The sequence below is a fragment of the Pholcus phalangioides genome, unplaced genomic scaffold, assembly GCF_987345545.1.
Source record: "Pholcus phalangioides strain wild (caught in Gottingen) unplaced genomic scaffold, Ppha-v1.0 ptg000015l_1, whole genome shotgun sequence".
Classification (NCBI taxonomy): domain Eukaryota; kingdom Metazoa; phylum Arthropoda; class Arachnida; order Araneae; family Pholcidae; genus Pholcus; species Pholcus phalangioides.
In genome coordinates this window covers 100,248,192-100,261,178 of record NW_028301608.1, presented here as the reverse complement: position 1 = coordinate 100,261,178, position 12,987 = coordinate 100,248,192, and the positions used below count along the sequence as shown (strand labels likewise).

At 35.4% G+C, this 12,987-nt stretch overlaps 1 protein-coding gene across 1 annotated transcript in view; it reads left to right on the top strand.

Annotated features, from left to right (window-relative positions):
• The window catches only part of LOC149077200 (transcription factor unc-3-like), a 66,581-nt gene that overhangs the window by 34,270 nt on the left and 19,324 nt on the right, over nt 1–12,987 (top strand). The window contains exons 7-8 of the mRNA XM_089242754.1: nt 12,002–12,083; nt 12,197–12,323. Of these exons, the coding sequence (XP_089098880.1) occupies nt 12,002–12,083; nt 12,197–12,323 (209 nt within the window). The remainder of the gene's footprint in view (nt 1–12,001; nt 12,084–12,196; nt 12,324–12,987) is intronic.

The following is a 12,987-nucleotide window of genomic DNA, read 5'->3' as shown; positions in this document are numbered from 1 at the left end:
GTTGCGCGGACCCCCCAGGGAGGCCATGAGTAATTTGCAAGGATCCGCAGAATCATTTCCATTTACCAATATTGCATGAATAACACATATATTGAAATGACAGATAGTGACTGACACAGTGTGAAATCGCAATTAATTACTTCATTTTTTTGTGATATGCAAACCATAAAAAAAAAAAAATCCATTTTGGGGTTTTTCCTTTTGAAATTGACATTCACTACAGTGTCCCCGGTACATTGACCTTCATTACAGGGGTTCCGCAACATCAAGAAGGTTTGGAATGGAAAACACTTGCGTAGATGACGATCGTGACGAATATCGTCGGACTCTACGTCCACGAGAGCCATTGTTGACTTGTTGATGACTGAAATGTACGATTTATTTTTTCGTTTGTTTACACCGTGATCAGTGATACGCGATGGCACTTATCCAAATTTTTCTTTTCCCACCAACGAGAGATATCTCTCCCTGAATCTACAGCCCATTGCACAATCTCAACCACCTGTTCCGAAGCGTGCCTTAATCGGATTTTTCTGTGTATACCCGTGTCATTTTGTTTTTTTCTAAAGCAATCCTTGTTGTTTCAATGGATGATTCCTCCATTTGATTAAGTGCCTGGAGGATTTCGGTGAAATTCAAGTTTTTCGGGGAAAAAAGGAAGGGATAACGTGTCATCGACCAAGTTCCAGACGAAAAATATTCTCCAACGTCCTTCACCACCACCACCGTGGATAGACAAAACTACCACACACACACATACATTTATATACATATATATACGTATATATCCTTCGTATCATAGGCTGTATCCTGGAGCTACGAATCCTAACGGCACCTTTGGGAATGACCCGAGAGAAAGATGGTATTTTCTATGTCCCTCCATCTCTCCGACCTCATCTAACCAACCACCTTCTCTCTCTTTCTCTCCTGCAGTTCTTCCATCGAATAAACAGGATGACACCTGGGGATTGGATGGAAATAACCTCCAATATCATCCAATGTTGTAGATGCATGTGTGTGTGTGTACCACGCATCCAACAACCACCTATCCCCGATTTTCCCCTACTACACAACATCAAGAACCTCTTGGGACTTTTCCCGAACCCCGCCGACTGTAAAAGAGGGCGGAGGGACCCTTCCGGTGAGATAGATAGACACGGAGAGAATGGCGGATTTCATCTTATTCTCTCTTTCTCTCACTGCCCTTACTTACCCCATCTCTCTGTGTAATGCTTGAGGGCAGAGATTACTTAGCACAAGACAAGCATAAAGTGGTAATGAATTCAAAACCATTTTCCCCCGGAAAAGGACTCTAGTTCCTTATCCTGGAACATGGAAAGCCAAGGGGGGGGGGATATCCCTCTCTACTCTCGCCAGCCAATGGTAAGTTGGGATTCTATCCGTGTGTGTCTCATTCCTATCCTGTAAATTTGCGATGCTAATTCTGTAGGAGCGAAAAAAATGGAGGAAAAATTAGCTTTAGAAGGGAGAAAAGAGGGTAAATCCACCCCCCATTTTATATTTCAACCATGTTATTATTCATGATCCATGGTAATAGTAGTAGTTGTGCTCTCTCTCTCACTCTCTTTCTTTCCATCATGTAACAGATGCCGCTTAGAAGGACCTGTCGAGATGAACTTGTTCCAGTTATGACGAGATCATTAGCACTTTCATGTCCCGTTTCCCTCAGTCATGGAGAAAAATTTATGATTTTTGTTGCCCGTGCTCTTTTTTTTTGTTGTTTTTTTTTGAAGATGAATGGCAGTCTATGTTGAGCACATTCGTCTCCAGAGGGAATGAGACTCTTTCATTTATTTCTAAACCTTCCCCTCTCTTTCACATTGGAATTTGGCGAACTTTTCATATGCAAATGTGCGTTTATGACAAAAACATGAGTTTGAAATTAGCCTGGTGATTACTTTCGTGAAGGGTGGAGGGGAATGGTTATGATAATGGTTGATGATTGTGTTTGGTCATGAGAGATGATGAGAGGGGGGGGGGTGATGATGGAGATATTTTACGGCTATTTTTGTCGACGTATATCGTTTGAAATTAATGGAATGAGGAGAAAATGTCTCGCCGCGGTGGGAATCGTCGGAATTAATTTTTGAGTTAATTTCTGTCGTTTTTTTCCCCCCATCTCTTTATCTAATTGTGGATATTAATACCCGCTAAATTAACTTCATGATAATTATGGATTATTTTTTTTTCCAAGGATTTTAATGAAAGTATCGGTTGAGGAGCTATTTTTTTTTTGTTTTAATGGAAAAGAGTTGTTAACTTTCGATTGTTTGTAGGAAAAGAGTCGTATTGTTACGATTTTTTAAAAGATAAAAGAGAGGTCGGGAAGTGCTAATGGATTTTCGAGAAATTTCCAAGACTCGTTAGGAATTGGATATGCAAATTTGAGATTTGATGAATGTTGAGCCACGTGATTAGAATCAGCCGATCTGATTGGCTTTTAACCTTTGTGTTTGAGATTTATGTGTCTTCGAATGTGACTACGGTCGCAAAAATGTATTCCTTTGTTTCGGGCTATATTTCAGCTATATAAGAGCTTCTAAATTCGAAAGCCCGACATGAATAAAAAAACAACAACAATAATCATTGTTTAAAAGTACTGGTTTCAATTGATGCCGAAGCCTTTTACGAATAATTATCATTAATTCGTATAGAAATTGAATTCAATTAGTCATACTTTGATAATTAATCATACTTTATATATTCCCTCAGTCCTTGAGAAAAATTTATGATTTTTTGTTGTTCATACTTTTTTTTTTGGGGTGGGGCAAATGACAATCCATGTTGAGTGTATTCGTCTCCAGAGGAAAGGAGACTTTCATTTATTTTGTTTCTAAACCTCCCTTTTTCACATTGGAATTTGGCAAACTTTTCATATGCAAATGTGCGTTTATGACAAAAACATGAGTTTGGAATTAGCCTGGTGATTACTTTCCTGAAGGGGGGAAGGAATGGTTATGATAATGGTTGATGATTGTGTTTGGTGGTGGTGATGATGATGGTAGGTTGGGGGGGGGGAAATGGATATTATGGCTATTTTTCTCGACGTTATATCGTTTGAAATTAATTGAATGAAGAGAAAATGTCCGGACGCGGTGGGAATCGTCGAAATTAATTTTTGAGGGAATTTTTATCGTTTTTTTTCTTTTACCTCTTTATCTAATTATGGATATTAATACCCGTTCAATTAACTTCGTGATAGTTATGAATTCTTTTAAAAGATTTTAATGAAAGTGTCGGTTGAGGGAGATGGTTTTTTTTCTCAATTTTTTTAATGAATAGTGTCGTTAACTTTCGATGTTTTTTGGAAACTTCAAATTGTTACGATTTTGTAGAAAATGAAAGAAACTTGGGTAGTGTTAATGGTTTTTCGAGGAATTTCTAAGACTCGCTTGGAACTGGATATGCAAATTTGTTACTTGATTTATGTTAAGACACGTGATTGCAGTCAGCCAATCTGATCTTTCGCCTTTGTTTTGGGATTTTATTTATGCCTTTTCCAATGTGACTACGGTCACAAAAATTGTTTCCTTTACGTTTGAAGCCATCGGAGTACATAATCAATATTTAAAAATACTTGCTTCAATTGATGCAGAGGCCTCTTTTACGCATAATTATCATCAATTCGTATACAAATTGAAATTCAACCAGTCGTAATTTGATAACCAATTAATCATACTTTATGCTCAGTACTGGAAAAAAATGTATGATTTTTGAAACCCATGCTCTTTTTTTTGAACATGAATGACAGTCCATGTTGAGCACATTCGTCTCCAGAGAGAGAGAGAGAGAGAATGAGACTTTCATTTATTTTTAAACCCCCTTTCCCCTCTCTTTTGAATTTGGCAAAACTTTTCATATGCAAATGTGCGTTTATGACAAAAACATGAGTTTGAAATTATCCTGGTGATTACTTTCGTGAAGGGGAAGGAATGGTTATGAGATAATGGTTGATGATTGTATTTGGTGATGATGATGATGTGATGGTAGGTAGGGGGAAATGTATATTATGGCTATTTTTGTCGACGTTATATCGTTTGAAATTAATTGAATGAGGAGAAAATGTCCTGACGCGGTGGGAATCGTCTCAATTAATTTTTCAGGGAATTTTTTGCCATTTTTTTCATCTCTTCATCTAATTATGGATATTAATATCCGTTCAATTAACTTCATGATAATTATGATCTTTTTAAAAACATTTTAATGAAAGTATCGGCTTAGGATATATACATATATATATATTGATTTAACTAATAGTGTCGTTAAAAGTTTTGATGTTTGTTGGAAACGTCGTATTGTTACGATTTAAAACAAAAAATAGAAGTCGGGAAGTGTTAATGGTTTTTTCGGGGAATTTCTAATACTCGTTTGGAATTGGATATGCAAATTTGTGATTTGATGAATGTTAAGACACGTGATGGGATTCCCCAGCTGGTAGAATATTTTCGCTTTGTGATCTCTATGCGTCTTTGAATGTCACTAAGAAAATTTATTCCTTTATACCATGGCTGCACAAACTTTTGTTTCGGGCTATATTTTGGCTAGGATAACTTTCTTGAGCTGTATAAGAGCTTCTTAATTTGAGGGTCCGATATGAATGAAAAAACAATACAATCAATCTGTAAACGTACAAGTTTTAATCGATGCAGTGGCTTTTTATGCATAAAAATGATTGTTTCGTATACAAATTGAATCATTTCCTAGTACTACATGAAAATTTTAAATATAATAGCTTTAGGCCGGTATTACACTATAAAAGTTTGGTAAAAGTCCTTTTATAAAACTTGAAAAATGCAGCCAATAAGGTCACCGGTTGCATTTTCTAGGATGTAACCAATAATCTTATTGGTTGGGTTTTTCAAGTTTTATGAAAGGGATTTTATCAAACTTTTATAGTGTAATACCGGCCTTAGATAAATATTTTTGCTAGAGATATTTAATCGATATTTATCATTAAATAAACAACCTTCTCATTGTATTTATTGTAGATTGTACTACGATTTCCGAATTTATGTGTAGCATCAATCGTCATTTTTTTCATACTTAAGCACTGCATCATCTCAGCCAAGCAATATTGAATAAATAAATAAATACCCGGCGGACAAGACAAAATTTTCAAATATGCCAGATTGGTTCATGGGCCAGAGTTGGAACATCTCTGTTGCAAGTTTTCAACTTCATAGTCATTTTAGAATAACAAGGAAAAATTTGTATTTTTTTTAAATCTCAGGGAAAATTTCATAATTTTCTAAAACTTTAGAAGATTTTCATAACTTTTTAAAATTTCAAGAAAAATGTCATAGTTTTCCTATACCTCAAAAAACCTCATAGCTTTCAAGAATAAACTTTATTTTAAAATGTTTTGAAACAAACATCATTTTAAAACTTGAGAAAAACTTTATATCCAAATTTTTGAAGAAACTCCATATATACAACCCTTTTTGAAATTTAAGAAACAACTGCTCGATCTCCATAAATTTTCAACACAGACTGATTTTCAATATTTCCATTAAGAACAGTGTTTTTGACAAAGATGGTGAGGTTTTTTCCCCAACAATATCAAGAACATTGTTTTCCAACACAATCACATCGTAAAAAAAATTATTTCCAATATTGCGTAAGAACAGGATTTTTTCCAATAAAAGAGCAGAATATTTTCAATGTCGTAAGAACAGGATTTTTTCAAAAAATGTCGTAAGGACAGGATTTTTTTCAAACAATGTCGTAAGAACAGGATTTTTTCAAAAAATGTCGTAAGGACAGGATTTTTTTCAAACAATGTCGTAAGAACAGGATTTTTTCAAAAAATGTCGTAAGGACAGGATTTTTTTCAAACAATGTCGTAAGAACAGGATTTTTTCCAGCAATATCGCAAGAACAGGATTTTTTTCGAGAATGTAAGAGAATACGATTTTTTCCAAGAATGTGTAAGAACAGGATTTTTCAAACAATGTTATAACAGGATTTTTTCCAACAAAAGATCAGAACTTTTTCCAACAAAAGATTAGAACTTTTTGAAACAATGTCGTAAGAACAGGATTTTTTCCAGCAATATCGTAAAAACAGGATTTTTTTCAATAAAGTCATGAGAATAATGTTTGTCAATGTTGTCAGAGAACACTTCTTCAGTCATGTGAGAGAACACTTCTTCATTAATGTCAGAGAACAGTTTTTCAATCATGTCGGAGAACAATTTTTCAACAATATTGTTTTAACAGTTTCCATTCAAACATTTCATACCTACGCACACTACAGTGTTTTTCAACAACTAATTTACAAAAAAAAAATTCCCAATATAGACATAATCTATATACATAAAATTGATTTTCTGTCTGTCTGTCTGTCTGTCTGTGTGTATGTACTCTATACAAATCTACAATTTTAGATCGATCGTCGCCAAATTTTGAATATATACCAAATGGGACCCGACTTAAACGATAGGCTACTTTAAAATTTCGTCAGAGCAGGGCAAATGCTCAAAATGGGCAAAAAACTGTCGGGCAACAATGGTTTTTGGGCCTCAACAATCACTTTCGGAACGTTTACTTTGGTTACCGTGGTTCCCTAGCAATGCTTTTCAGACGTGTTTATGCCTTTACAATGGCTTGCCGCTTTTTCAATAGTCGTCAGAGTCATCATCAGCATCACTTTGAGGGACAGGCAAAGGATGATCTCATGGAAATCAGTTGTAAAATTGCCGATTTTAATGCAGAAATGCGGAAATTTAGTGGGGGTTTCCTGCCACATCAGTAATTTTAAAAATTGTATAGAATTCTCGATTTTTGAAATATTGAATTTGTTTAGAGATATACGAAGCCCAGAAGATTAAATATGAAGTAATTAGCCGGACCGGCTTTTTGAGTTGGATATTCGTACAATAACATTGATTTTTCAATTTTTTATTCATATTTTCTCAAGCATGAAAATTAATGTCTCCGTAATGTCTTTTGATTAAAATTAATTAATTAATGATTTAAAATTAATTATGAACCCGTAAAAGTACATCGAAACATTCCACAGCTTTAATCAAGCATTTTTGGAGGCTGAAAACAGGCAGATCTCGATAACTTGAAGTTCGGGGGGGGGGGCATCAAAATACCTAACGTCCCTTAAAAAAGGAAAAAAATGTATTCATTTCTACGTTTCTGGATTTGTTTCTTTCAAGAGTCGCCATATTGGTTAACTTAGACACGGTTTATATGTCCCTCAAAGAAAGAAGGGGAAATCGCGTGATCCAAAAAGCCTCACTGAAGAAAACCCGGGCAGCGCCGGGTATTATAGCTAGTGACAAAATAAAACATTAATTACTATAAGAATATTAAAAAATGATGTTGCAAACAATATCTTAATAAAGTCCCGAATGTTTATAAACAGACTTTCTTCAATGACAGTTTATGTATAAACGGTTCTTTATGATTGTATATGATTTGTTATGGTGTTAATGCTTTCTACACACAAATCTCTCTCTCTCTCTCAATAATGTTTTCAAACACATTCTATAACCATGAAGTGATACATAAACAACACGAACGTGTCAAATTCTTAAGAAGCACATGGATTTGATGAGTAAACAATGCCAATGTTTTCAAACAATTTCTTATCTAGCCAACACCCGAACTGTTTTTTATGACAACAATTATGATGCGAAGCTGGTGATTGTGGATAGTGTAGAGTGACATCATCCTTGAACAGTTATGATTCATAACTTATTAATCATAACTAAAGCAAACTCTCAGGTTGTGTCCGAACAGATTTCAACGCAGTGGCATCCTGACGGGTGAGCCAACGGAGACCGTGCCCAGGGCCGTGTTGAGTTGAGCAGGGGCCCCCAAATTATTTGAAGACTTTCGTTAATTCTAATTTTTCTATAATTCTGAAAGTATTTCTTCAATAGTTTTCATTTTTTATGATTCTAAAATTATTTTTCCATTAATTCTCAAATTATTTTTCCATTAATTCTAAAATTATTTTTTCCATTAATTCCGATTTTTTTTTTCACACAATTTTGAAATTATTTAAATTATTTCCTTCATTGAATCTAAAATTGTTTCTTTCATTGAATCTGAAATTATTTAAATTATTTCCTTCATTGAATCTGAAATTATTTAAATTATTTCCTTCATTGAATCTGAAATTATTTAAATTATTTCCTTCATTGAATCTGAAATTATTTAAATTATTTCCTTCATTGAATCTGAAATTATTTAAATTATTTCCTTCATTGAATCTGAAATTATTTAAATTATTTCCTTCATTGAATCTGAAATTATTTAAATTATTTCCTTCATTGAATCTGAAATTATTTAAATTATTTCCTTCATTGAATCTGAAATTATTTAAATTATTTCCTTCATTGAATCTGAAATTATTTAAATTATTTCCTTCATTGAATCTGAAATTATTTAAATTATTTCCTTCATTGAATCTGAAATTATTTAAATTATTTCCTTCATTGAATCTGAAATTATTTAAATTATTTCCTTCATTGAATCTGAAATTGTTTCTTTCATTGAATCCGAAATTATTTCTTTCATTGAGTAAGGATTTTTTAAAATTTTGAAATTATTTCGTTAATTCTAAAATTATTTCCTTTAATTATTTTAAATTTTTAATAACTCTGAAATTTTTAATTTTTCATAAATTGTGAAATTATTTCCTTCGCTAAAACTATTTCTTTAATTGAATCTGAATTTTAAGAATTCTGAAACTGTTTTCTACATTAACTCTAAATTTTTACTTATTTTGAAATTGTTTCCTTCGCTAATTTTCATCAATTCTAAAATTATTCCCTTTATAAATTGAAAACTTTTATGGATTCTGAAATTATTTCCTTCGATAATTCTAAACACTGAGATTCTGAAGTTTTATTTGTTTCAAAATTATTTCCTCCATTATTACTCTTCATTTCCCCCCCCCCCCCTTTCACACACATTCATAATTTCCATTTATTTTTTCTCAGGGGTGTCGGAAATGTTTTAGACCCGCGGATGCTCAACTCAGTCTTTTAGTAGGAGGATTTTTAGTTCCTGGATTAATTGTAGGAATGCCCTACCCCAGGGGTTCCCAAACTGAGCGCCGCGGTGCCCTGGCGCGCCTCCAACCTTTGTCAGGGTCACCACGTCACGGTGCCTCTGACAAAGGTTTACCGGAAATATTCTTTGTTAAACAACTCTGGAGAGTCGGCGGAGGTCTCGGATAAGCATTTAATAGGGAAAAGAGGCGCCGCGGGTACCGCACATATTTAGATCACTTAAGCGACCACAAGCACATTTCCGTTTCAGTTTTATAGATCATTTGATTGGCTCTTGGCAGATTTCCAGGTCATTAAAGTGACCGGAAGTGCATTTACAGATCACTTATATTGCTCGCGGCACATTTCCAGACCACTTATTTTGCTAATGGTGCATCCCCAGATCACTTTAGCGGTCTGCGGCAAAATTTCAGTTTACCTAGAGTGAATAGTGCTACATTTCTATGCAGCCCAAGTCGCCCAGCGACATGTTTTTGAAACCAATGGACTCCCGCTCTCTCAAAAAGTTTGAGCCGTCCTGTCCGATACCATGATACAAGCCATGTCACTGCTTTCGACAAATCGAACACCAATCACCCTCATAAACACTATCCTATAGCTGTTCATTCAAAATGAATAAATTCTACCAAACACCTAAAATCACAACGAGATGAAACTAGATCTAAACTTTGTCAAACCAAAAAGGTCTGGGTCCCTTCAAAAAACATTAAAAAAGATCCGGTAGCTGTTCAATGTTCCGATAAACATGTCTTTCAGAGATAAGAAGGACTATGTCACCGTGGAGATAATTCCACCAAGTTTGGCAATACATAAAGCTGCATTTTTCGAAGATAGAAGAGAAGAAAGCCATACACTCATATATACGTGTGTTGAAGTAGTTCTTATGGACTATTTCTTTTTTTTTTTTTGCGTGGGTGAGGTTTTTCGGGTTTGACAAGGGCGTTAAAAACACAACAAGAGATAAATCTGTCACTGCTAACCCGGGTTCAGTGATTTACTGGAGCACTAAACCCGTCTTCATCTTCTCTTTGAAGAAACTGCGGTTCCGTACCATCCTCTGTATGTGTATATATGCGGCCGCTTGTGCTGCCAGTCACTCAACCCTGCGCCTTGTTGATTTCACTTTTTTCTTTTAAATGTATTTATTTTCTCGTAACTCCTTTATATAAATACACACATTGGAAAATTACGAGAAAAAGAAAAGATATTTTTATATATTTATAGCGGTAACTTATGTGTGTGTGTGCGTGTTTGTCTCTCTCAAACACTATCGCTGATTGATCAAACAATGTTTACGTGTTCAAACTTCTAGGAAACATGAATACATAGTCCATTTAATGGCCTTTTGGGTCATTTTACTTGAAATAAAACAAGTGATACATCATCGTGGGTGAAGAAGAGGGCTATTACCGATACCATTTACTTTTGGGAATCCGAGTTCCGCGTAATCCGAGGTTAACGTTTTTTTTTTCTTCTGTGGATTTATTTTGGTTGCGATTACTGTATTTACGTTTATGATTCATTCCTCAAGGTCAAATCGGCCTGTGGTTTTTGTTTGTTTCTGTATAGTGGGTTATTCTGAGCTCATAGAGTATGAGAGTACAATGAAAAACATTTTTTTTCCTTCATGAGTGCAAGTGACGTGTTTTGTTCCATTAGTCCATAAAGAAGATAAAGAAGCTCTTGAATTAGAGTGCTACAGTGAAGTAAAGCAGTTTTTTTTAACCTTCTCAGCGTCAATGACGAGATATCTCGCCTGACTTGATGCCTTGTACTGCGGAAATAATCACGAGATATCGTAATTCATTTCGGCAGAATAACGAGGGTTTCATGAATCCTGCTATTTGGGCAATGACGGGCTCAGCTATCTTTGTGAGGCAGGCTTTGTGGCTTTGTTCGCTAACATGTTTTCAACCCCCCCCCCCACCACCATAACTTGTCAGATCAACTGCCAGTTGGTGAAGTCGACTTTAGTTCGAATTTTTATACCACGAAAACAGAGACGGTTCTTCCCTTCGGAGTAGTTTTGGAATGGGCGTTAAGTATAAACTATAGAACTATAGAAAAACCCAGAATATTTCTCTTCCTCGGTTGTTTTTTTTTTTTTTCAATATTATTCTCGGGGTTAAAAAGCACTATCGCCTGCATAAAATCGAGGAAAAATGTTTTTCTTGAAAAAAGGCGTGGTATTTAACAGAGTGTTAATGATTTCCATAGTGGCAGCTATAATGTGAATCAGTGAAATTTCAAAAATGTCTCAAAGATTTAATTAAAATATTGTATAAAGCTTATTATTGTGTGTGTGACCAAATCCTATCAACAATCAGAGTCTCAGTTCTTTGAATCGGCAAAATAAATTGAAGATCCCGGTCTAATTAGACCTCGTGTGCAAAAAATGACCGTGATGCGACAAAAAGGATCACTTATGCTCACGCAATCTTTGCCAAAATATGCCCTGATGTGGTCTATCACCTCTTAGTCAGCACCTCCTAGAGATAGAAGCCTCTGCACTGTTTGCCGTAAACGTCATTCGGACTAACTAGCACGTTTACCACATTTTGAAACACAGCATCCTATTTCGTTTCTTCTTATTTTGGCGTAGAATCTTCCTGATTGGCTCACAAATACCGCATAGTGATTGGATGCGAGGCGTAGAAATCGCCAATTCTGAACCAGATCATTTCTTTTCCTCTCAACGATGATACTGACACGAGCAGGGAATTTTTTTTCCCCTGAATATTCTGAGGGAAAATGGACTACTTACTGACATCACAAGCAGAATGCAGAGGCCTTCTATCTCTAGGAGGTGCTGTCTCAGTACTATGTGATCTTAGAATCAACTTGTATTATCCGATAACGCGTAGGATTTTCAGTGTGTATACGAGTACGGGGAATTTCATTATCACTCGTTTTTCCGAATTTAATTTTCTTCTTATTCTCTCTTCGCAGACATTTTCTCAAATTCTTCCTCAAGTGCAATCAGAACTGCCTCAAAAATGCCGGGAATCCGAGAGACATGAGACGATTTAAAGTAAGAATAATCAGTTTCCCCCATGCAAAATATTTCGACATTGAAATTCGCCATAAAAACTAAAAATTTCAATCTGTCATGTATGCTGTATAATATTGATGAACGTATTGTAGGTGGCACTGTGCAGTGAAGCAAACGTCGAGCAAGGTCGAATCTTTGGAGAATCTGAACCCATGTTCGTACACAACAATTCTAAACATGGACGGAAGTTGAGGAGAGTCGACTCGATTTCGTCGGAAGGTAGATAACGTCCTATATTATATTTATGAAAATTTTCAGTTTATAATACATCAATATATAAATCTTTGTTGATTGTACCAGGGGTAGTGTGTACTATCTCATCGTCCTTAACAAGAATTCAGTCTCTAAGCCAGAGCCGTCTTAAGAGCATCGTGGGCCCCCGGGCCAAATGATTTTTCTGAGGCCCTACGTGGTGAATTCTCGGAAATTTCAACTACATTTCATTTTTGTGAGGCCCCTTTTCTCTTGAGGCCCGTGGGCCGTGCCTGGGTGGGCCCATAAGACGGCACTGGTCTAAGCCTGATCGTTAGTATCTTGTGTCTTGTCAAAAATATGTTCAACTTTCTCCACGTATTGATCCTAACTTTAAACTACGACATTGACTAAGTCACTGCTCGTTATAGCGACCCCGATTATTCCGTCGAAAACGAACATTGTATTGAAGACATCCCGATACTTTTTCTTTCATTATGTAGTACCTCAAATGTCTTGTACCATATGTAATATGGTATGTAATATTGGAGTTATCTCCGGCATGACAACACACCTTGGGACAATGAGCTTAAATCGCATTTGCGACAGAGCCTGGTCGTACTCTGTTCGAACTGTAACTGTCTATCCAGTATTACTGATACAATCAAGACAATCATTTTCGATTTTCTTG